The sequence below is a fragment of the Pseudochaenichthys georgianus genome, chromosome 19, assembly GCF_902827115.2.
Source record: "Pseudochaenichthys georgianus chromosome 19, fPseGeo1.2, whole genome shotgun sequence".
Lineage (NCBI taxonomy): Eukaryota > Metazoa > Chordata > Actinopteri > Perciformes > Channichthyidae > Pseudochaenichthys > Pseudochaenichthys georgianus.
Genome location: NC_047521.1, coordinates 937,829 through 964,404, shown reverse-complemented (window position 1 = coordinate 964,404; position 26,576 = coordinate 937,829). Strand labels below are relative to the sequence as shown.

General features: G+C 40.6%; 1 protein-coding gene across 1 annotated transcript; it reads left to right on the top strand.

Annotated features, from left to right (window-relative positions):
• Positions 1-14,597: 14,597 nt before the first annotated feature.
• Positions 14,598-26,417, top strand: LOC117464989 (muscarinic acetylcholine receptor M3-like). The gene is made up of 5 exons (XM_034107808.2): positions 14,598-14,667; positions 15,745-16,040; positions 16,399-16,754; positions 16,806-17,102; positions 24,434-26,417. Exons 1-5 carry the CDS (start codon positions 14,617-14,619, stop codon positions 24,934-24,936), a joined length of 1,503 nt encoding a protein of 500 aa, XP_033963699.1. The 5' UTR covers positions 14,598-14,616; the 3' UTR covers positions 24,937-26,417.
• The last annotated feature ends 159 nt before the right edge of the window (positions 26,418-26,576 follow it).

The following is a 26,576-nucleotide window of genomic DNA, read 5'->3' as shown; positions in this document are numbered from 1 at the left end:
AAATCTAGCTTACCTAACAGACTGCGCACATTCAAGTGGATGAAACCCAACCCAGACCTAGCTTTAAAATCAGCAGGAGTAGCGATCTGACTACTACTACTGGGTGGACCAGGGTTAGGTTGTACATTTCCTGACAGTAATAACAATAACAAAAAACAGGCATATTTTCCTCTTAAACGACACACATACATTGTCATCTAATTTAGAAACACCGGAAAAGTCTGCGAGAGTGTGATTTGAGCTTAAGAAGCAGTCCTGAAGAACCATCATCGCAGGAAAACAAAAAAGACAAACATATTTTGTCGAGCAGATTTTCTGTGACAAGGCAACCGGTAATTGTTTGAGCAACACATCCGAACCTTTGCAGGGGAGGCCCACTGCGGGTGGCAGAACAGACCTGAATCCAGTAGACTTCTCTGTATGACTAGAGATCTTCTCATAGTCCAAAACAGTTAACAGACACAGCAGAATCCCGATATGGGCCATTTTCCCAGACCAGCACACAGTATCCGCGATGTTCCTGGAGCAAAATCAGCACAGCAGCAAAGGACAGGCGAAAACAGCAGCGTGGAAGCGCTCCGGTCCCTCCGTGGTATCCCCGGGGTGAAAGCAGGCCTCTGCAACAGCAGAACCAGGACAGGTGGAAAGCAGGCCCCAGCGGTGGTAAAATCCTCCTCCGCACAACAGCACACGCCCGGTGGAAGCAGGCCAAGCCCGAAGCGTGGATCCACTCCGTCTCTCCGCGACGACTCCGGGGTAAAAAACCTCTCCAGTACAGCCGTATTCTACAGGTGGGAGCAGGCCTCCGTAGATCGCAGATCGCAGATCGCAGGCAGCAACAGGTGGAGCCGCTCCGTCTCTTCGCGACGAGCAGGCCTCCGTAAATCGCATGCAGCAACAGGTGGAGCCGCTCCGTCTCTTTGCGACGTCTCCGGAGGAAAAACACCTCAGTACAGCCGTACTCGACAGGTGGGAGTAGGCCTCCGTAGATCGCAGACAACTAAAACTACTACTTGTATAAGCAGGGATGCCTAAAAGTTTGTAAGCAGGAGAGCTAGATGCTAACAGATACTAGATGCTAACAGACCTCAACGCTGCTCCCCCTCGCTCCCGCTGAAATTATGAATGAAAAGCGTATAGTAATCATATAACACGGCAGGGTCCGTGACAGTTTGTTTTCATCTGATTTCAAATAAACAAAGTCTTGGTTTTTAGAATATTAAACTTGTTTTGCCAAATTCAGATGATAAATACAACTTTTAAGCTTGTAAAGGCATAATTACAAGCAGTAACTTAACGTCACAGCAGGCATAACAACAGCCGGCGTTTCTAGTGTTTCCCTGGCAAACAAACACAATACACACAAACGCGTCACAGATGATTTCGCCGTATTTGAAATCATATACGCAGCTCACGACGTAACTAGGAGGCTAGTGGACGGTATCAGTACTACAAGTAAAAAAATAAATAAAAATTAATTATGTTGTTTATAAATGCATCTGAGGGCCGCAAAAAGAGGAGGTGGGGACCACCATTTGCCCATCCCTGATCTACATACATCTTATAAGAGTATAATACATATGTATAATATCAGTTAAAATAAGTGCTTAAAGATACAGTAGTTAACATTGCAGGAAAGCAATATATTAGTACTTTGTCAGGCTTAATATTTATATCCCCTAAGCTTTTTTCTTATTCAAAATAAGACCATAACCTAAAGTATTCTTTAATGTTTAAATAAAGCCTTATTAGTTTGTCTGTCTGTGTCTCCTATTAATATCTAATAATACATTTCAATAACGTGCTTTAACCACCAGGTGTCCCTTTCTATCAGCTGTGCACCGTTATGGTGTAAATATAGTCTATCTACCAATTGGATCAAATATAAAAGTCAGCCGAATTAGTGTTGATACTGCAAGGAGACGTATTGTGTGAAAAGAAATTGAAGATGTTGTTTAATTGTTGATATATTTATGATCCACGTCACCAGGGGTAGGTTTTTTCTTTAGCCCCGGACAAATTCTCCCTCAATAATATAATACATTAACCTACTTTACCTATAGGACGGACGACAGAATTGTAATTTCCCATGTTCAGTGAATGCAACACAGAGGCAAGACGACGCCACCAGACCAATCAGAGAGTTGCATGGAAATAAACGTGTTTTATTGGCTGACAGGTACGAACCTCTCCTCTGTGACAATGTTTAAACTTCAAACTGCGTCCACACTACAGCTTAAAAAAAAGCTTGGAGCTGGGCGTGTCTGTAGCTTGGGGATTTTATTCAAGCAACACGACCAACAACCAATCACATGAATCTCCCGCCCCCGACATACAAAGCAAAAACCCCCGGGGATTTTATGGGAGCAATATATATATATAAACTCCCCAAACAGGCAAAAACCTACCGGGTTTCACCCACTGTCTCTGCCACCTCCCTCCATGCCTGGTTCCTCCGGTTTGTATCCCGGTAGGTGAAGAGGGTCTGGTCATACAAAACTGGGTGATCTGCTACAGCGATAATTAGTTTCTCCTCCAACTTTTTTGGAAATATAGAAATGAACGGCGGGATATCTCTCCCAGCTTAGACGCGGTTTGATTGGCTACGGCTTGAGCTGTTAGATTTTCCGAAACGGGATTTGATTGGCTGGCGCTGGCTACTCTCCGGCTGGCTACTCTCCGGCGGAGACGGACCACTCTGCTACCCACAATTCAGTTCGGCGAAAAAGCGAGGCAACGTGACGTCACCCCATTCAAAGTGAATGTGCAGATTGGAGTTGTCGACGCTTCCGACGCTGTCGACGTTGTAATGTGGACGGGCCGTCAGCCCCGGATGCGGAGATTCTGAAGATGGACATTAGAAAACATTTTTATAAAAAAGACGGCAATTCTCAAGTGGTGGCTCACACAACAACCCCAGAGCCACCACCTGAGTCAGGTGAACAAGGTATGTACCTGTCAGTAAACTTACAAGTTATGCGAACATGTAAGTAAAGCATAAATTACAGCTACGTTGACGTTACTTTGAATCGCGCAGGTAAGCTAAACCGTTAGCAAGTAGCTAGCCAGATATATTAAATAAATACTTTGTCATACAATCTAAATGTTGTGTTTTTTAGCGTTACATGGTGATTTCAAAGAAAGCTCTCTGGGAAATGTTGACTTACTGTCAGTGGTCGACATGAAGCTAGAAGTTACCTTACAGTAGTACACAGTTGATCCTGATTCCTGTCAGTTAAAGTGTTTCATAGTTAGCTTAGCTAAGCATCAACCTAGCACTGAAATATATGGATGTTATGTGACAGTATTTCTGAGAAAAAGTCAGCTGAAGTGAAATGGTGGCATAGTTGCCACTGCTTTACGTGTCAACAGCATGTTTGAAGTTGAACATATTTGCAGCAGTAAATGTGGCTGTCTGGCCACTGACGTTGCCATAACAACACCTGAATTGAAATGTGAAACCTCTTTTTGTGACAGATTTTGCATGAAAATATTATTCTTCTGATTGATATTTCCTATTGACAGCTAGTTTCAATGTGGACATTATGAGATGGACAGCCAGCTAACAAGCTTTTTAGACAAATATATTTCAGATCAAAGCCAATCCAGTGGGGCTCCTGAAAGGGGGGAAGGGACACTATGCTCCCAAATATTAAGCCTTGACCCGCATCTTAAAATTGATATGATCAAAAAATGATCTGCATTGTCGGAGGTCTTTTTTCCTCATTATCATGTCAAATTGTACAGCTTTCCTTAGTGTTGAATGCAGAAAGATGACTATATTAGAGTATTAAGTGAACATGACTATATTAAAGTGTTAAGTGAATATATTAAGTGAATTACTCAAACTGCATTTGTAGGAATGATTCTGTCCTATTGGCAGATACCTACTCTAACAGTGATATCTACAAGAGGTTTCCAATGTAAATGTAACTATTTTCAATTGGTTAGTATTACATTTTGTGACAGTGTGGTGACACTCATTTTAATGAAGACAAATGTGTGTATCTTGAAATTCATTTATTTGACAGAGCTGAAAACTGATTGACTTACATACTTGTTTGTGTTTACCTACACAGTCATCACAGATGAGCCAAACAGAGTAGAGGATGAAGAAAGGAGAACAGGAGAAAGGGACACACAAGAAGGAGATACAACAGACAAGAACAACAATGAACAGGAACATCAGATCAGACAAGAGTCAATGGGTAACTGGGGAACTGATTTAGGCTGCGGCCACACGAGGACGAAAACGGCTAAACGCATAGGATTAACGCAAACGCAATCGCAAAAAAGCTTCCGTCCACACGCAATAGTTATCTGGATAGTGTCTGTCCACACGAGACCGCTCCGTTTAGCTCCAACCGCTGGAGAAGCTGCAGTACATATGCCGAGCCTGTACGTGGCGCTGTAACTTCCTCCACAAAAGCTGCGAAGAAGCATGGTTGTCATGGTTGCCCTTCTGTTTATTCTCCGCGGTGGGGGCCGAGGGAACCGGGCAGAGTTTTCCGCCAGTCAACGTGTATTAAAGTTTAAATCTTCCGGACAAAATTATAAAAGTGCCGGTCAAAGGTCTTCTTTGTTATTTATTGAGCTTTAAAACAAATGAATAACGACTCTATAATATAATAATAAAATACACGGAGCCTCTCTTTTTCCTTCCTCTCTTCGGACAGCGTCAGTGTCTGTTTCATGCAGCAGCTGATCCAGTAATGAGTGACCCGGCCGACAGTAAAAATAAACATATTTATAACTAGTTTAGGGAGTTTGAGAGGTAATTAAAATAGCTAAGGGTGATGATCTGACTTGAAGTGTGTGTTTTGCTGCAGCGGGAGGAGCTGCAGGTGAGCAGAGCTGCGTGTCTCCGTCCTGTCAGATTAGACTTCACTCGCGTTTAGGTCCATATCGAGAGAAAGATAAATAATCTGAATTCAGTGTGCAGTTTACTTTGACACGGGGTGAGCAGCAGAGGTGGGGAGAGGCGGGGCTATTGCCATCATTATCAGAAAATGATCGTATAGGGCAGGGGTCGGCAACAGGCGGACCGCGGTCCGGATCCGGACCCAGACGCCGACCTATACGGACCCGAGCTATAATCAATACATTAATAGGGGATTTTTCGGCGCCTCCCGCTTTTTTAACGCTGATTTGGGTGACTTGTGTAATTCGTGGAGAACCGAAGAGTTTTCGACTGACGGACAACTTCTCACTTCACAAAAGAAGAAGAAATATAGACCGCAAAAATAATTAAACAAGCGAGTACCTGTTTTTCCTGGCCAAGGACAGGTTCCTTGAACACAACACGAGCGTAACCTGTCTTCCGTGTCTTCACGTGGTATATGTCTCGTCAACACACTCTCACTCCCTAAGCGTCCAATAGCGACGTTTGGTCAGTGTCCGTGGCGTCCAATTGTGACGCTCCTAGGCTCCTTCAGCGTCATAAAGGGACGCAAATAGCTTTCAACTGATTGCAATGTATTCCCACCTGCGTCGGGATATGACGCTCATGGAAGCACGGCATTCGTTTATGCCGGCTGCCCTTAAAGGCAATGTGAGCATCCATTCCCATTGGATAACGGAGAATTTTACACCCGGAAGTAAGTACTCCTCTTACTGTCGATTGATTTTACAGTGATATCTGCACTACTCATCGACTAAAAAACACCAGATTATCCTTGTTAATTACACAACATTGATTGGTTTAAATTGTGTACAATGCTTTTGTATTTTTCCCCTTCGATTCGGAGAAACAAATATGTTTTCTGAGTAAAGGATGGCAGAAGACACTACACTACCCAGAATCCCCAGCTATCGTTTGGCCTACACCATGTGCTCTGTTTGACAAACCCCGTTTTTTTCACCATTCATTCCGATGGCTGGCGTCTATGTCACGTGATCTTCAAATGTCTCCCTGCAGAAAAAGAAAACATGGCCGAATTTCGTTTTATTCTAGGTGTAAAATGCCTATTTTAAAGTTAGTTTGGCCATTAAAATGCGTTTTGATGTCATTTGATGCGAGAAATATGAGTTGTTATTTCAGATTATGTGTGCAGTGGATGTACATGATCTTTAGTTTGCTAGTTATTACGAAGATTACTTCAGGAAATCGCGACATTTTCATTGTTACCAAGGTGGTTGCTAGGGGCGCTGCTATCGATATTATTTCTGTTATGTTGTGTAACTGTTTAATGGTGTTATCTTTATTGCTACCCCCTTCCCCGTCAATGTATAGTGTTGGTCCACAGCCTAAACATATTAGTTTAACGAAATCCGCATCTAAAGATAGCCTACGTTATTTCCCCCCTGTGCAATTCCAGTCTCACATCTCAGAGCACACCGTCATTAACAAATACCGGAAACAGACCGAAATAATAATAATACCTTATTCCGAGTGTGCTTGCTTTTCTCTTTGAAAGTCATCACATAACGGCATTGTAATACACGGTTCGGCTGCATTACATATTACATATCTGCCGTAGTTCTGTATTTATAGAGCCCTGATGAGAAGACTTCTAGACAAACATGAGGAACTGAAAACGTGACGTGGATCATAAATATATCAGCAATTAAACAACATCTTACATTTATTTTCACACAATGCGTCTCCTTGCAGTATCAACACTAATTCGGCTCACTTTTATATTTGATCCAATTGGTAGATAGGCTGTATTTACACCATAAAGGTGCACAGTTGATATAAAGGGACACCTGGTGGTTAAAGCATGTTATTGAATTTCAATATTTTTATTATTAGATATTAATACGATCCCTATAAAGTATATTCATTACTCGTTATTCTCTACTAATTGTTAATTAAAGACTGTATGTAATGACTATTTTGCACATCCCTTTCAAGATTTCAAGATTTTCTAAGGTTTATTGACATATCATATAGGACTACACAACTGTGGTGTAGTTCTGCATTGAATGAAAAACTTGGGTTGCAGGTTCCTCAATAGTGCATTACAAGACATCTATCAATATTTGTGCATACCTCCAGCAATGTTAACTATGTTGAAGCACTTATTTTAACTGATATTATACATAATGTATTATACTCTTATAGATGTATGTAGATATTTCATCTCCGGCCTTGTCAGGTATTGAACAATCAATAAATAAAGAACACAGAATTGTTGAATATAAAACACAGAATTTATGTAATTATATTAAATGATTTTCAAATAAACACAACTGCATATTTAACTCTTACACATGCTGATGTAACGCAAATGTTCCAACTTGGGATCAATAAAGTATATCTTATCTTAAGCTGATCGATGGCTACTGCCATATTTGCACAATGTGCCTCTGAACCTTGACAAGTGCATGTTTCAGGCTTATCAATTAATGTAATGTAATGTTATCACAGGGGTCACACACATAAGACCAGCTGTTAAATAAAGCTCTTCTGACCTTAGCTGGCATGTGGGTATATATAGTAATACTGCCCATAATGGGCACAAGCAATTTTCACCCATTTATTAATTATATGTTTTAAATGTGAGTGTTTCCTTTCCCCTAAACCTCCAGGGATGTACACAGTTTAATACTGGCAACTTCTTATTATGGGAAATACGAAAACGTCTTTTAAAACTACAACTCCCAGTAGAGACGTGCCATAGAGAACATGTTGCGAAACAGAATAGCCAGCATGTGTAGTTCTGGGGACGGGGTGGGGGAGGGGGGACGCGGTGGACCCGTTCAAATCCAGTTTTGGACAGTCTGCCGTGGTTCCATCCCATTTCAAGTGCTGTTCGAGAATCGGCTTAACCCTCGGAGCACACTCTCCAATCACAGAGCTTGAGGACTATCACGGGGTTTGTCAAGAGCACATGGTGTAGTCCAAACGATAGCTGGGGATTCTGGGTAGTGTAGTGTCTTCTGCCATCCTTTACTCCTGGGAATGGATGCTCACATTACCTTTAAGGGCAGCCGACATAAACGAATGCCGTGCTTCCATGAGCGTCAAATCCCGACGCAGATGGGAATACATTGCAATCAGTTGAAAGCTATTTGCGTCTCTTTATGACGCTGAAGGAGCCTCGGAGCGTCACAATTGGACGCCACGGACACTGACCAAACGTCGCTATTGGACGCTTAGGGAGTGAGAGTGTGTTGGTCTCGTCTGAAAGGAGTGCTGAGCACCGGAACGCCGCTCCAGCCCTTAAAATATTGCATATAAGGATAATAATCCATAAGGAGCCGTACACATGCCGCAGTGTTTGCGTGGCTGTGTCTTTAGTTGTAAACACAGTGGCGATCTGTTGTTATTAGCATCTGGTTAGCTAGCTATGCTAACGAATTTAAAGAGCTTTTCTACAACCAGGTGGAAGAGAGCTATCTCCTGAGAGGCTCAAATATCCTCAGCTCAGTGAGGTTAAGGCACACCTTGATATGGTCATTATAGTTATTAATGAGACTAAATTAATGAGACAGTAACAAAAAAGTTGTTAAAAATAACAAGAATAGAGTTTAAAAGGGGAGTGATTTGTAAAATATCCAAAAAGAAAAATATGCTTACAGTTCTGTTTCATATGGATGTTGAGAGATGTATCCATAGATCTCTTAATGTTGCTCTCAAAGTGTACCAGATTGATGCTTTTAACTTCAATATTTTAAGCAAAGGTTGAGTTCAATAATGTGTACGACCCTCGGAGGATGTTGTACAAATTGAAAGGAAAAAGGTTCCCCACCCCTGCTGTAAATAATAATAAAAACCCTTGATTTTTAACTTAAAGGTGGGGTAGGTAAGTTTCAGAAACCGGCTCGAGATACACTTTTTGTTATATTCCATGGAATGCTCTTAACATCCCGATAGCAATGAATAGCTTAAGTGCTTTGACAAAAAATCCATAAAAAAATTTCATCTATAGAAGCCGTAATACTGTAAAAAGTACAACTTGACTCCATGTCAGCCCAGATTTACAAACTCCTGGCAGGACAAGCTCAATTCTCACACTGAATTTAAAAAAAGTGAGTGGGGGACTGCAATATAAGAGGGAAAGAAAGAGAAACTTTGAAACTGTTCAATTGTTATGATGTGTAAAGACTGATATTGTTCTATAATCGTCTGAAACTGTTAAGTCATGATGTGAAACGGTTAACAAAGAAAAAGGGACACTCACGCTGCTGCTACACTTTATTTATCTAAAATTAAGCACTTTTAAGATGCACATATTTTCAAAAGCTATTTTATTTATTTTCTCTATTTTATTTGTAAATGCAGCCCGAGAGGAACATTACACATATCCACAGTATTTAATGTTAATTGACAATAAATATTGTTGTTTTTGAATTGTACTTTCTTTATTTGATTGGCAGTCAGTTGTTGATTATGCAGACGTTGATAAAGCTACAGGTCACTTCAATATATATCACACTAATTCATGAAGCAAGTTAGACATTTTGATGTTCCGGACCTTTGCATGGGGACATTTTCTCTAACTGGACCTCGTTGAATTTTAGTTGAAGACCCCTGGTATAGGGCGTACACACGGAGCCGTTTGACCCCCCAGAGCGTTGCGTATGCCGTTCTATCCACCTTGGGACCCGTTATCGTTTCCTCAGTCGATTAGTGCCGTATTCGGTCGTCCTCGTGTGGCCGAACGGTCTATATGATACTTATAGTTATATTATACTATATTATATGGCAAACCAAAGCAATCAAGGGATCAAAGGGACACCCTCACCACCTCAGCATACACAAACTGGAAGCGTTCATTGGATTCTTTTCGAGAACATGAAAAGTCAAACATACACAAGGCCTCAATTATTCTCTGGAAGAGCTTTAAAGCCATCCAGGTCCACGGGGAATTCACACAAATGTCAGTGAGATTCAGGAACGTAGGGAGTATCTGAAACGCATACAGTAGCAGCAGTGACAGCCCTTCTTGGGAAGCAAGGGATTGCTTTCAGAGGGCACAACGAAGCAGCAGAGAGTGATAACAAGGGTAATTTTATGGAATGCATGAAGCTTCTTGAAAACTTTGATCCTTTTCCTTTTTTCTGTTTAATCTAATTAGTAACAATTTCTAATAATTTGACTTGAAAATCAAGTGTTTTTAAATAATAAACCCGTTTCTGATTCTGATTCTTTGATTTTTTTTTTTTTACATATGGGTGTTGAGAGATGTATCCATAGATCTCTTAATGTTGCTCTCAAAGTGCATCAGATTGATGCTTTTAACTTCAATATTTAAAAAAATTTTTCCTGGGGGAGTTCCCCCCCAAAATAGAACTTTACCTCTGCTTATGTAACTTCGGTGTATTGTCCCTTCGGCATCAGATCACTCACAGTTGGTGATGATTACTTTCCTGCATTTCAATGGACAGCATATAAAAAGGACATGTGAGCTTCATTGCTTAAGAGATCCTCACATGCTATCTCTTTTAAAAAAGAAGTGTCCAGTCAACAACAAAATATCAGTGATCGTATAGTGATAGTATATTTTTCATAAGCGATGTGAAACATTAAACTTAAAAAAACTCTGTGAGGGCCTAAGATATTCTACAAAATAATATTTAAAAACATTTTAGTTATATATTTCATTAGTTTTACCAAAATAACTTGATTTAATTGTATTTAAAATAACATTTCCAAAGAAATACATCCTTCGAATCTGCCTATTCAGTTTCTGTTGGAATGTGAAGGGTTAAATGAAAGAAGCCCCTCTCTGCGAGTCTGTGAAGACAGGAGCTGTTGGACGTCCAGCTATGAATTCACAGAGGGCCCGCTATAGTAACTAAAATGAGAGTAATGTCAAATGACAGTACAATTGACCAATCATATCTTCCCTCTAAATGGGTGGGTGTTATTATCGCAGACTTTATGACAAGTTCCGCCCGCTGTGCAACTTTTCTGGTTTCCATAGCAACAACAACTTCCTGTCAACAGCGTTAACTCGCCTTCAAAATAAAAGCATGCCAAATTACACTTGAGACATACAACTGCAACGAAAGTAACAAACACAATGCAATATCCTTTTCAATTTCAAAGAACACAAATAGGGTTATTTACAGGTGTTGTTCTGTGTGGTAGAGGGTCGCTTTCATTGTTGCGTTTTGCACCCCGGGCCGTAGTTTTGATATTCCGCTGAAGTATACGCTGTGACGTAATAACTCGAGGGAAGGGGTGGGGTCAGAGGGCCTAGGTATAAAAGTCGCAGCTCGCCACTGCAAATAGCCAATCACACAAAAAACATGTTGCTGTGACTGTGAGCATTAAACAATTAACATTAAACTAAACAAACACAACAGTACGTTATTGTCCTTATAAAATAAAAACATAAATGTTGTCCACCGAGATAATACAGGCACCTTACCCTCAAGAGATCCTCACGTGCTATGAGAATCTCCCACAATCCATTGCCGTAACAAAGCTAATGCAGGCACACGTTTGTGACCCTAGATGGCGCAATTGTGTATGTGCGTGTGGGGAGTCTTGCAGTAGAAAATTCGACTGTAGCGCCGCCACTGTGGGCTAAGCCCCGAATGTTTCCAGGTCCAGGCGACGTCCCTGCACGTCACATATTCAGTTTCTGCGGCAGTTCTTCCTGTTTGTCCAGAAGTCTTCTCATCAGGGCTCTCTAAATAAAGAACTACGGCAGATGTGTAATATTGAATGCAGCCGAACCGTGTATTACAATGCCGTTATGTGATGACTTCCAAAGAGAAAAGCAAGCACCCTCGGAATAAAGTATATATATATATTTTTTTAAATGTTTTCGGATTTCACATCACATAAACACCATATCCCAGCGTGCATCACAGGGGTTGAGCAAAGCGGAGAGAATACTTACTTCCGGGTGTAAAATTCTCTTAAGCAACTACTATGAGCTACTACTACGAGCTACCCTCGGTCCTGACGGACTCCAAAAGTCCGACATTATACAATCAAACAAATAAATAAACACAAGGATAATGATGTGTTATTGTTGAGTAAATAACAGTGTGTGGTTTGGAAAATAATACAAAATTAGAAGGAAAAAACTATGAAATAATACAGATTTCAGTATTCTGAGCCCCTACTCTCCCCATACCTGACGGCAACAAAAGTCCTACATTATTCAATTAAAATAAAGAAGTAAAAACATAAGTGTGGCTTGATATTGAGTAAGAAAAAGGTTGATAAACGCTGTGAGAATGGATCTGCGGAGAGCATTTCGCCGCGATCCCAACTCGTCTATTACCAACGTTCAGGGAGCTCTATGCAAGTCAATGGGACTCCCTGATAGTTGAAACTCGACGCTAAAGGTCCCCCCCTTGCGTTGGAAAGTGACGACATGGACCCTGACATAACGTCAACATAGGCCGAGTTGGGAGTGAGAATGTGTTGACCAACGCCACCTTAATTAAGAGTTCCAATATGATGGGGCTTAAGAAATATTAATCATTCTCTGTGATCATGGGTTACTTTCTCTTAAAGCCAGAAAACAGGAAGTGAGTCTCAAAACTGGTGATTTCCTCTAGTATAAAGACAAGTTTAAGTTTATACATTTAGAAGATTATGCATTATCCCTTTAAGGAAGCCTTTAAACCGTGTGTTTATTTATTCATTTAGGGCACAGAAAACTATAAAATAATCTTGAATATATTATATTTTCAGCATCTATTGAGTTTTTACAGAGGAATATCAGCTGAATTTGTTATCAAAAGGACCATTTTGGGGGGTAAGGTCAACATTGACGGAGATATTTTAACATCACTGCTTCAACAGTCCTGAAGCTACACTCTTGGCAATATGCATTGCTCCCTATAGAACCTTTGATGGCAAGGGGAGCCTTGTAATACTGGATAGAGAAGAAGGTTCAGTCCATGTGCCCTCCTCAGGTTCAGAAGCTAACCTGGCTGACTTCTGAACCGAAATGTTTCTCCTTTCTCCAATCGTTCTTCACTGTCCCTGATTAAGCAAAGTCAAATCACCAGCATAATCATGGTCAAAGGTTCAAATCCAAACTCTCCATAGAAAGATGCCTTTTGATTTGACCACCATCCATCCATCTTCTCCCACGTATCCCTGGTCGGGTCGCGGGGGTAGCAGTTCCACATACATACAAGGAAAATGCATGAGCTTAGATCAAAGAAAATCATTTAGTATGAACTAATTTGAGATGCCATGGCTTGTGACAGAACATGATTTCTGCTGCATTGTAAAACATTGGCAAAGAAGGTTCGCATTTCCATAAATGTAGCTTGAGATTTCAATCTTATTTAGTCTTCTGAAATCAAGGTGGACTTAGCTTATTCTCTTTTAGGTTTTTTTCTTGATATCTTTGCTCATCTGAGCTAGCACTGTTTCAGTTGTGTTTGTGTTCATTGGATATTCTTTTCTTTGTATGTATGTCACATCCAACATAATGAGTAAAAGCTGGGTCCCTGACACTGCACACCAAGATTTGGCATGGGAAACAGAATACTTGTATGATCTTTTTGTGTCAGTAAAGGTCAGTAAGACTTTGTTCAAATGATTTATTGAGACAAATACATCCTGAAACAAAAATAAAAATAGTAAACTGTCAGGAAAAACAATAATGAAATGACACACATAGTTTTGATTACATTTTTTCCATTTTTAACATTGGGTCACAATTTAAACCTTATTTTATTTACTTAACATTGAAATCTTTTCGGTGATTGTTAATGTAGCGACTTGAGGGAACAGACAGTCGCTGAGAGGGTGAGGTTGGGCCTGGTTCCAATTGTCTGAAATCAAAAATTAGTTTCATGGCTCCTACAGTTTTCATTTGTTACATTTGTTTTTGTAGGAATGCAGTCCAGCAAACCCCTCTGTTCTCCAGAAGGACACATCAGAGCTGAAGACCCTTCCTGAGGAGATGTGATGGTTCTGGCTTTAATTAGTACAGCCTGTATTAGTAATGTCATCTATTCTTTACAGGCTATGCTAATCTATGCCAGAACCAGCAATGCAATGGGAGACAGAACGTTCACATCATCAATACAGAATCCTGTTGTAATGATGGTGGTCTTCTGTTTGTGTCAGGGACTTTTTGTTTCATGTAGACATAAAATGAAAGAAATGAAGACAAATAATCCTTATTTCTTCTATTTTCTCAAAGATGTCCATCGGTCATCATAAACCTGACCTCCAGCTCTGACTCTCCCCACTTCCTCACCACCATGAATGAGCCTGCCATTTTGGGTATTACACAACACTCCAGCACTTTGCTTTTTAACATCTTATATATTCAAAGATTAATAATAAAATCATCTTGATAAAATATAATTAAAATGGACTTGGAAAGCTCTCTACGATTTAAGCCAAATATTGCTGAGAAAATGCACAGCTAAGTCATTTAATACATTTGTTTTAGAATTGTATGAAACTCCTCCTGCTTTTCAGGAACAGTAATTGTAGACTCCAAAACTCAGATCAAACGTATAGTTAGCCTTTCAGAATTTTTTTATTAAAGGGAAATCATCTTTGATGTGCTGCGTTGAATTGTGGTTTGAAAAATATGTTTCTCCACATCTTCAGGTGGTTCTTATCGGGGGTTGGCCATACTGTCTGACAGTGTTGGTGGTTGGAAGCAGCATAATGTCAGTCATCTGTCAGGACCAGAAGGAAACTACACTGATTCACCCAACCCAACATTAATGCTGCCAGCAGAGGAGTTCGACCCGTTAGGAGGACATACTGTCTTGCAGGTAACAACCAACCAATTTTAATTGCTTTAGTGAACCTTTATTCTTGAATAACTCATTAACAAAAAATTAGTACACATTCAAGTGTTGACATAAATAAACAACAATAATCGATATCTTATATTGCTTACCTACTATTGTAGTTGTTTTGCCTACATTTAGGCATGGAAGTTTTGTGGGGTCATTGTGTAAATTCCATGGCTTTAGAAGCGGCTTATTCTATACCAGAGAAACATTCAGCAATGCCCTTCACATGGATGCTTCAACACTCCAGGGGATGTATGGCTCATTTAAACCGCTTGCTTATAGTTGTGATTCCAAGGTAAACTTTGCATCTGTGGGAAGCTATTAGACTGAAATTAGTATTGACCTGAGTCTTTCTGTGTTATCTAAGTACTTCCATTAGTCTGTTACATTTCAGTCACCTATCCATTCATTTTCATTAAAACAAGCTAATGTTTAATAATAGAAAGATGAAAACCATCATTTGGGATGCATCTATGGCATATAAAACATTATTGTCTACACAGAAATGTTGCGTGGTGGCAGTCATTACTTTATTTTATTTGTATCGATGGTGAATGTAAGATGACCCAGAGTAGAACCTTGTGGTGCACCTCTACTAACATCTTGGCCAATTTCTTCATGACAGGTTGTCATTAAATTATTAGGTGAAAAGTAAAGTAGCAGAATGTTATTATTGGGTATAGGCAATATTATTAAGTAGAAGCAAGCCGTGGTTGTGTCAGTGGTTTGTCATATTTTGTATCATAACTGCTAAAGTTGTAATACTTCTGCTTCAGAAATGCCCAGAGAAGAAACACTCAAGACTCTTTGAAATGTGTCAGCAAACTTTGTCAGCATATAGTAGGTGAATTATGTCAGAGGTGCATTTTCTTTCCCAGCTAAGTCTGATTTTTCAAAAGATAATAATGATGTTACTTACATTTGATAAAGTTAACACTAAATGAGGATTATGTGTTGGGATTTTGAGTCCCTCTGAGTCATTAACAAATAAATAACTTAATGCACTAAACCGCCCTCTTTGGTTGTCTTCTCTCTTTACCTCTTCCTCTTCAGGTCCTTGTTATCGTCTTCCTCACTGGATCACTTTCTATTGTCACGGTTGTTGGCAACATCCTAGTGATGGTGTCATTCAAGATCAATAAGGCACTGAAGACAGTGAACAACTACTACCTGCTTAGCCTAGCATTTGCTGACCTGACTATCGGCACCCTGTCAATGAACCTGTACACCACCTACATCATCATGAACCAGTGGGCCCTGGGGCCGGTGGTCTGTGACTTGTGGCTCGCAATAGACTATGTGGCAAGTAACGCCTCAGTCATGAACCTGCTTGTTATCAGCTTTGACAGGTAAAAAAACAGAACTTGTTTTATTTGTGTTGATAAACTGTAAAGGTTATAGGCAAGATCATATACTGTTGGTACTACTCAAAGAGATATGTTGATTTAAAAAATATAAATTCTCTCCTTGAGATGCACAATCTGATAGAGGGTCAGTTGTAAGAAGGTATAACTAGGATTGATCATCACTAACAGACTATTTTGTGATGAATGTGTATCCAATAGGAAAATGTGCATTTCATTTCCATTGTTTGGACTATTCTAACTCTTTATGGTACTATCAGCAGAGAGCCAGAGACAATGTGGTAAACAGTAATGCACGGTACAGTTACTGTGTATGTGTACAGTTCTTCTTTCTTTCTTTTAGGTATTTCTCTGTTACCAGACCTCTGACATACCGAGCCAAGCGCACAACCAAGCGAGCCATGACCATGATAGGATTAGCCTGGTCCATCTCTTTCATTCTCTGGGCCCCAGCCATCCTGTTCTGGCAGTACATCGTGGGTGAGCGAACCGTTACGCCCAATCATTGCTACATCCAGTTCCTGTCTGAGCCAATTATCACATTCTGCACTGCTATTGCTGCTTTCTACTTGCCAGTAAGTATTATGACATTCCTGTTTTGGAAGATATATCAGGAGACAGAAAAACGTAATAAAGATATGCAAAGTCTCAGGGGAGCTGGAGTTGGCAAAAGCTCAAGCCAGGCTCAGAATCAAGGAAGTGGGAAAGTTGGTGGAGAAGGTGCGACTAACAGCCAGAAGGATTCATCAGCCATGCAACGCCAAATGAGCTCTCAAAGCTGCAGCAGCGATGAACTTAACCAGCCGGCTTCTGAGAAGAACAACAAGGAAAATACCAGCATGGCAGGAGGAACAGGAAGCAGAGGGAGGTGTGGCTCATCGTGCTGCTTCCAGTTTTCATCACTGTTGCCAGGTCGCCATGCATTCAAAAGGTCCGTCAACACCACGATAACTACTGTGGGCGAAGCAGAGCAGAGCAGCAGTGAAAGCCTCAACATTGAAGCCGGTGGCTCTGGGGACAAGTCCGGTTCAGACGACGAGGCTGAAGGTGTGGATTTAAACTAATACATATACATACCGTTCAGTGGCGGCTGGTGGAAATTATTTTAGGTGGGGCTATTGTAATGGTGAATAAACCACACAGGGAACATTTGGAGAAATGACCCCTTAAATTATGACTTCTGGTGATGTTAGAGATATGAGAAGACTGATCAATACCTCCATAATCTTCAGTGTGGTTAGCTATGAATCTTCCGAAACTTCCAAATACCTTGTCCTGGACATAGTTTCTACAGTAAACTGTGCAACAGTACAGTAGGCCCACACATACTGCAGAACACCGGTTCTTTGGGAACACTCAAAATGAGGTGACTAAATACGAACATTATATGCAGACACAGACGTGGTTCAGAAACACAGAAGTATTAGAAAACAGACCATTAAGGCAAATCATCTAGTTTGATGGAAGCTGTCAAAACTCAACTATATACAATTATATGTGTGCGTGTGTGTGTGTGTGTTTATTTATCACGGGCGCATAGTATCTGTCCCCGGCTGTTTGAAGAGCAAGCATGGGAAACAAAAGACAGCGTTTACCTGTTTGCATCCAGTTAGTCACACACACAGTTACAATCACACTCCCTGTAATTGACATCATTAATAGATAGTTTAGCTTCTCACCATCATTTGCTGTGGCCCACTGATGTTAACCATCGTAACTGAAAGGCTGCCTGTAAAACGTAAACATTCAGCCACATGAATCGCAAACTCTCGCGAGAGTTTTACACAAGACGGATCCTTTCTAGTCATAACCAACTCACAGACTGCATCGGGCACTGAAATTGCCGCCCTTTGAGCATCAGATCTGACGACGCTGATTGGCTGAAATTATGTTTTGGCGGCATAGTTTACAGATAGCAACAGTCAGCAATGTTTTGGATGCTGCTGGGGCTGAGTGAGGGCTCCTTTCTTATCTTATATCTAGATCTGGGCTAGGTTTAATTCATTTAAATGTGCGTAGTCTGTTACCTAAATTAGATTTTGTCCGTATTTGGGCGAGTTCGGCTGATGCTGATGTCATTGTCTTATCAGAAACGTGGCTAGATAAATTCATTTTGGCCTCTGACATTTACATAAATGGTTATAGTGTATATCGTACTGACCGGTCTAAAAAAGGTGGTGGCGTTGCCATTTATGTGAAAAATAAGTTTTGTGTAACTAATATGGTTTCCAAATCTGTTAGTAAACAGCTAGAATTTTTAGCCGTGAATATTGAGGTAACAAAGGGTCAACAGGTCATGGTGGTGGGCTGCTACAGGGCCCCTTCGGCTGTCAAGGACTCTTTATCGTCATTGGCAAAACTGTTATCACAACTTTCCTTCAAGGAAATAGTGCTGCTTGGTGATTTTAATTGGGACTGGTTAACTTCTGTGTCAGAGGATTTAAAAACCTGTGTACCTCTTTGAATTTTACCCAGATTATAGACAGTCCTACTCGCCCAAATATTAAGTCCCCAAATTAATCCTCCTTAATTGATCTAATTTTAACAAATGTTCCACATAAATACTCATCTGTGGGAGTATTTGCTAATGATGTGAGTGACCACTGTGTTGTAGCCACAATTAGGGACACTAAGGTTCAAAAGGTTAAACCACGTATCATCACAAAGAGAGACAAAAAACACTTTGTGGAGCAGGGTTTTTTTACATGATCCGTTTGATTTTGATTGGGGTAAAATCAATTTGTGTGCTGATGTAGAAACTGCATGGTCTTATTTTTATCTTGGTTTTATGAAAATTATAGATAGACATGCACCTCTGCGTAAATTTAGAGTGAAGGGACGAAACAATCCCTGGTTTTCTGCTGAGCTGTCCAGTCTCCTTCATGAGAGAAATAATGCTTGGGCTAAGGCTAGGAAATCAGGCTCAGAGGTAGAATGGCTACGTTTTAGGCAGCTAAGAAATAGCTTCACATCTCAAATAAAAAGTGCTAAATCAAAGTACTATTTGTCGGTTACCACAGAAAACCTGAATAATCCTAGGAAATTTTGGAAAGCCATAAAATCGATTTCCACTGGTGATATCCCAAATGAGCCTCCGTGCCTTACCACAGCATCTGGCACTATATCAGACAGGGCTACTATGCTAAATTGCTTTAATAAGCATTTTGTGTCTTGTGGCTCTATGTTTGATTCTGTCACTGACTGTACTTCTGCTTCTGTGAACGCTCCAATCCGTGACTCTGAACAATGTGGTCTGGAAAACCCTTTCAGTTTTACTCCTTTAACTATTGGTATTGTTCATGAAGCATTATCCAAGTTAGATCCTAGGAAACCGGCTGGCCCGGACAATTTAGAACCTTTCTTTTTAAAGATAGCTGCATATTTTATTACTCCACCTCTTACTTCTCTTTTTAACCTCTCCCTCAGCACAAATGCAATTCCAAAAGTATGGAAGTCTGCTTATGTCTTGCCTTTACTGAAAGGAGGGGAGGCAACTATTTTAAATAACTATAGGCCAATCTCTAAATTGTCAGTTCTGGCTAAGGTGCTCGAACGACTTGTGAGTGAACAAGTAAAGGAGTTTTTTATCTATAAATGATATCCTGTCTAAACATCAGTCAGGATTCAGAAAGAAACACAGCACCATCACTGCCACAATGAAAGTGGTAAATGACATTACTAGTATTTTAGATAATAAGCAGAGTTGTGCAGCTCTGTTTATTGACCTTTCCAAAGCGTTTGACACCGTTGGTCATCGCATCTTAAAGCAGAGGCTACTCAGTATTGGCATATCCAGCCTTGCAGTGGGGTGGTTTGTGAACTACCTCTCTGAAAGGTCCCAATGTGTTCATTGTGATGGACTGTCTTCTGAGTGGTTAAACATTTCTAATGGTGTACCACAAGGTTCTGTTTTAGGTCCACTTTTATTCTCCATATATATTAACAGCGTAGGTGATAATGTGGATGAAGCTACTTTACATTTTTATGCAGATGATACTGTGATGATACTGTGATGTATAGTGCAGGTATTAAAGAGGCTGTTGTTAAATTACAGGCTGTTTTTAACACTATTCAGACTCAGTTCTCTGAATTAAAGCTTCTTTTAAATGTGGAGAAAACCAAGGTAATGTTCTTTTCAAAAGCAAAAAAGACACCAGAGCCTGTTGTAGATATTGTAACTACGCAAGGAACAAAACTTGAAGTTGTTGCCTGTTACAAATACCTTGGTATCTGGCTTGATGATTGTCTCACTTTTAAACTTCATGTCAATAACCTGTTAAAAAAACTGAGGGTTAGGCTAGGTTTCTTCTACAGCAGGGGTAGGCAAGTAAGTTTGGCCGTGGGCCAATTTTTTGCTGAGCCACAAGATGGCGGGCCAGAACATAATCAAAGCCTAATTCAAGGAATTGATTTTGGTAAGAGGGCGCTGTTCCCCGGTTCAGAAAAAACTCTCGCTGATAACCCTCCCCATCAACCCCATCAACACTCTGATGCGCAGTCAGATCCGCTGATTGGTTCACTGATGATATAGGCGCCCAATCCAGAGCCTCTGGCTAGACCCGCCCAAAGGGAGGCTCGTCCTCTCTAGCCCCATTTCAGTCCCAAAGTCAAGGCTATTATCTGTATTTTAACAGACTTATCTTTTAAATTGAGGTGTATTTATTGTTCTCTTCAAAGTTAATTTTTCTCTGAAATTGTAGGGAAGATGGTCCTCCCTTTCCTCAATGGACGAGCCTCCACTGAGTAAAGTAGAGTTATTAACTAGGTAGCAGTGTTATTTAACATACTTTTATTCTGATAAGTATTGTCAAGTTCTCTGGGTTTTTGGCATTTATTTGAGTGTTTGCCCACATTTGAGAGGCTTGAGGGGCAACAGAGGACGCATGGACAACTGGAATCCTTTTTCCTTTTCTTTATTTCAACTTTTCAAGGACACATTAGGATTCTTTCAGGTTGAAAACCTTTAAAAAATATTAAAGGACAAAATAAATCAATTACAGCGTAAAAAACTTGTTTTTCGGGTGTTTTGTTTGATTTTAAATAAACAAAGTCTTGGCTTTCAGAATATGGAACTTTTATTTCCAAAATCACACGATAAATACATGTTTGAAGCTTGTAAAGGGAATATGACAGCTCTCCCTGCGCTCTGCTCTTCCACTGCGCCGCTTCCCCTCCCTCCACTGACATTATGAATGTATGTCGGGACAGAATTTATTTTACCGGACAAATTCGAAACTTACCGGTCATGTTTCAATAATAATAAGAATGGTGTAGCAAAGTTTCCGTTAGCAGGTAATCACCGGACTATGACAGGATATGCTGATGTTTAAAACTCAGTTAATGGGAGTAATTGTTATATTGCTTCAGTTTATAATCGTTACAGATCGAAAACTTCAGATTCATTTTTCAATAAATGATTCCACAAACAACAAACAACATAATTATTACATTCAAACAAACTACTTGTAGTAGATGAAGTACATTATTCAAACGTTTACATTAACTTTGGATAATAACACGGGAGAAACGGATCCTCTCTTTTCCCCTCTCCCTCTCTCTCTCTCCTGACAGCCCGTCAGTTTCTCATGCAGCACGCTAAACAGTGGGTGATTATGCAGCAGCTGATCTGATCTCTCTCGGTCCGGTTATACTTCACTCGCGTTTATGTCCATATCGATCAGATCCAGCTCCCCTGTTCGGCCTTTATAGAGAGCACTGATCAAACTATTAAGAGTGAATATCGGCCGATAATGTCCGGCGGCCGATCAATCGGAGCATCCCTAATTAGACATTTTGACCAACAGGTTTTGAATTTACCGGTTTTTAATGAATTTTACCAGATAAAAACCGGTAATTACCAGCTAACAGAAACCCTGATGTGCGACTCAAGGTCCTATGTTGTAAAAAAAAAAAAAATCTCAAAATATTATTTTATTTTTGATTCTCAAAATTACGGGCCAAATATTATTGCTGGCGGGCCAACAATGGCCCACGGGCCGCCTATTGCCGACCCATGTTCTACAGGAACAAGTCCTGTTTCTCGCTTGAGGCCAGGAAAAGGCTAGTCACTGTGACCTTTTTACCTGTGCTGGACTATGGTGATCTGGTGTATATGAATGCACCTGCCCATTGCCTGATCAAGTCAGATGCTGCGTATCACAGTGCACTAAGATTTGTAACAAACTGTAAAGCATTAACCCATCACTGTACCCTGTATGCAAGGGCTGGTTTGCTTTCACTAACTGTACGGAGGCTCAGTCACTGGTACATTTGTATATACAAAGCCATGTTAGGGAAACTTCCATCTTATATCTGCTCCCTGATCTCTCGGAGAATTGTAAGTGGCTACTGCCTGAGATCCAATGCAGTGGTTTTATTAAATGTGCCAACTGCTAGGACTGTCTTAGGGAAGACAGCTTTTAGATGCGCAGCTCCTCTGTCTTGGAATAGTCTGCAAATTAAATGGAAACTGAACAATCTGGTGCCACTAAATGTTTTTAAAGCTCGGTTGGATGCTAGTCAATCGGAAGCTATTGATACCTGTTTATGTGGATAATTATGTAAATGATGCTGTATGATGTCCTTTTATTGTTCTGTTTATGCTTTTATGTTTCATGTGGAACTACTTGAGCAGGTCTCCCTTGAAAAAGAGATCAATGATCTCAATGGGATTTATCTGTATAAATAAAGGTTTGAAATTAAATGAAATGAAATTAGCGCCCAGACGAGAGAGGGTAATGATACACGCCAGGCAGGAAACATGTGACTTATCAGTAACTTTAGACATCGTAAAACACTTTTTTAAACGAGATTTTATTTTAGATTATACATTTTACTGAGACCAACTATATAATATTTACCTTTTAATTTTTTTAAATTTTTTAAATATATTTTTCATTTAATATTTAATGACAATCAAACATGTGGGAAGAGGGGGGGCTGCGCCCCTAGCGCCCCTATGGGCCGGCCGCCACTGATACCGTTTATATGTACTGATCAAGGTTTTCTGTAACTTTCCAAGTGCGTTCACAATTTATTTCCCACTAACAAGTCTTTCAACTCCGCCAGCGCCAGAGCCCATACCATGTTCCTGTTTGTGTTTACTTCCTGTCTGTCTTCTTCTGCTGTTCCCGTTAGTATGTACTTCCTGTCTGTCTTCTTCTGCTGTTCCCTTTACCCCTAGATTACACCGGGTCCGTCTGCACAGCGTTACTGCCGCGTTACTGCTGCGCCGCTGCGTTCATATCGATCACGGCCACTCTAGTCAATGGGTGCTATTCCACCAGACGCGCCGTGTTACGGCTAGAAGCGTCCCAGAAGCGTCCCAGAAGCGTCCCAGAAGCGTCCCAGAAGCGTCTCTGCGCTGGGCTCCACTAAAGATAGGCGGCTGGTCTATTTTCATCGCGAGGCGTTGCATAGCGCCGGGCAGGAACGGTCAGAGCATCCAGTCAATCCCCAAAATAAACACATTTTGCAGACCCTTTCCCTCCGTACCGTAGTCTTTCAAGAATAAATGCCAGCGTTCTCCTCCGGTTTCAGGCACTGTGTACATTATATATAGAATATTTATGATGATGAATGCATTTTTTTACCACTAAAATACAGCAACACATCTTTGATTCAGGTCGTTTATAACTATACAATTATTATTAACTTTGTCTGTACAAAGTAGCCTGTCCAGGAAATATGCCCAAATCAACAAAAACTGCGAGCCGGCACGCAAGACGCTCCGTTTCTGAAACGCGCCCGGTAGGTTATGACGCTGGAGGAGGTCGGACCAAAATTGCGGCGCAGACGCAACGTGGCGCAGACGGACCAGTGGAATCCCCGGGGTCAGTGTTAACTTGCTGTCTGTCTTCTGCTTTTCCCGTTAGTGTTTACTTCCTGTCGGTCTTCTTTCGCTATTCCCTTTAGTGTTAATTTCCTGTCTGTCCTCTTCTGCTGTTCCCGTTAGTGTTTACTTACTGTCGGTCTTCTTCTGCTGTTCTTTTCTCTGACATCCAACACTCCGTCTTTTAACCTCAGCAACTGCGCTGTTTTTTTCCCTTTTCTGGGGACAGTTTAGCCATAATGAATAAAAAGTGTAATGCCCTCCACAAGTTTTAAAATGAATATTCAAAAAGTATTCCACTATGTTTTCAGATGGAAAAAAACGAATCAATAAACTAAATTGTTGCCCTGGCCTGAGCTGACGTGAAATGTATCTCACTTTTTTCTGCGGATTGATATGACTGCACATAGTTCCTGTCCATGATTTCCTTAGCTATGGTCTGCTCTTCCTATCAGCGTTAGGAAAAGTGAACAATTGGAATCAGGATCAGAATTGAGTGTTCAACTTAATATGAATAACACAATTATACATATGTCTATCTCTCTAGGTGGTAAGGAATCTAGAAAGGGGAAGAACAACAAGGACAAACAGTCATCGTCCAACAAAGGTCGGAAAGAGTCCCAAACCAACCCTGCCTCCCAATCACCTGCAGCTATCACCATGAAGGATGCGGCGATGGCAAAACGCTTCGCCTCCAAGGCCAAGACAAAGATCAACAAGCGCAAGAATGAAAAAAAGGCAAATGAAAATAAAGCAGCTCGGACACTCAGTGCCATCCTCGTGGTCTTCATCACCACATGGTTACCATACAACATCATGGTGCTGGTCAGCACTTTCTGTACCAACTGTATTCCAGAAACCCTTTGGTCACTGGGCTACTGGTTGTGTTACGTTAACAGCACAATCAATCCCATCTGCTACGCCCTGTGTAACAAGACCTTCAGGACCACTTTCAGGGATATTCTGATGTGCCAGTGGAATCAAAAGAAGAACCAGCCTACTTTTCAGCAGAGAAAAGCTTTGGCCTTAAAGAAGAAAGACCCAATCTAAAAGAATTGAGAGATTTGTGTTTAAAGCAACCCACTCTCTTCAGTCTGCGTACAAATGACACGACTTTACACGTGCAATAGATACGCAGAAGTACGATTTTGCGTGCATATGATACACTAACCATTCCCATTGCAACCCTGTCTCCTAAAAATTACGTTCCCACAGAACTAAATTGCATTCTCAATTACGTTTAGATAGAAACGTATTTTCTCCCACGTTACGTTTGTTATGAACGTATCTTAAATACGTTTATTTTCTACATATCTTCTAGAAACATATTTTCTCCCACGGTAACCACAGCATACTATTAATAACTTTGTATTATTAGTGTAGGACACTTATGTATGTTTATTACATGGCTTAGTTGAATACTCGATTCTGATTGGTCAATTCAGAACACGTGACACGTTGTTAATACCGAACAGACAGACCGCTGTCAAGGACTTATTGACCGTTGTTAAGGACGCTCACATCTTCAGAAAGAAGTCCGGTCGATTTAACTGTATACAGTTGGGCCGAAAAGAAAACTGCATGCAGTTTGCTTTTCGAACTGGGACATGAAAAACAGCGCAGAAGTAACGGGGCAGAAACCCTCCTTTTTACGCAGCGGTCCAGACATAGACATCAAACGGCGACACATATTCAGTGTGCAGTTCCTTTGGCATTAGGGCAGGGATATCTAGATACTTTCCAAGGTTTGACATAATGAATTGTGCTACTTTTAAAGCAAGCAACGATGTTTTCAAATCTGTAATCAAAAAGCTCCTCAAAAACGCAAGCAGTTCCTACCGTTGGCTTTTCAAACTGACAAGACAAGAGACGCTCCAACTGTTTTTCAAATGTAACAGTTTGAAAAGCAAGCAAACTGTCTTTGTCTTTAGTTTTCCGCTGTCGTGTGATAGCAACATGGAGGATTTTAACATTAATTTTAATATATTTGGAGAGCACAGTAATTTGGAGGAATGGTTAGTGGCTGATGAGTCCCCAGTGAAGAAAAGAAAAAGACAAGAGGGACAAGAAAGCAGCGGAGAAGTAACGGGGCAGAAACCCTCCTTTTTACGCAGCGGTCCAGACATAGACATCAAACCGCGACACATTTTCAGTGTGCAGTTACTTTGGCATTAGGGCAGGGATATCTAGATACTTTCCAAGGTTTGACATAATGAATTGTGCTACTTTTAAAGCAAGCAGCGATGTTTTCAAATCTGTAATCAAAAAGCTCCTCAAAAACGCTATCGAAGCAGTTCCTGCCGTTGCTACGTTAGTTCAAACGGTAACAACGGACTATTTTTCTTAGCGGATGCATGTCAATTTAAATCAATACAACTATTTTTTAAATCAATAAAATCATTTTCTAAATCCATAAAAGCATTTCAATTAATATTGGGAGTCATAACGTTACTTTGTTGAGAATGTGGCCATGTAATAAGCGGGATAATGTGCAGCGACTTGGTCATTATGGGGAAAAGAACACCTTCATGCTGATCTAGATCCCTCCGCGTCGGGCTCCTGATCAGCTTGCCGGTGTTCTTTTCCCCATAATGACCGTGTCGCTGCACATTATCCCTTACATAACATCTGAAGATGTGTAGTTTTATTCATGTTTTTACCTAATTTTACAGGATATTGCTATACTATTT

What these genes read in the sequence shown, in the direction of transcription:
- LOC117464989 (XM_034107808.2), top strand. Translation starts at nt 14,617, where the DNA reads ATGCTGCCAGCAGAGGAGTTCGACCCGTTAGGAGGACATACTGTCTTG. An exon ending in GAGGACATACTGTCTTGCAG is followed by an intron (nt 14,668 to 15,744) that starts GTAACAACCAAC and finishes CTTCCTCTTCAG; the next exon opens with GTCCTTGTTATCGTCTTCCT. An exon ending in TTCAGACGACGAGGCTGAAG is followed by an intron (nt 17,103 to 24,433) that starts GTGTGGATTTAA and finishes CTATCTCTCTAG; the next exon opens with GTGGTAAGGAATCTAGAAAG.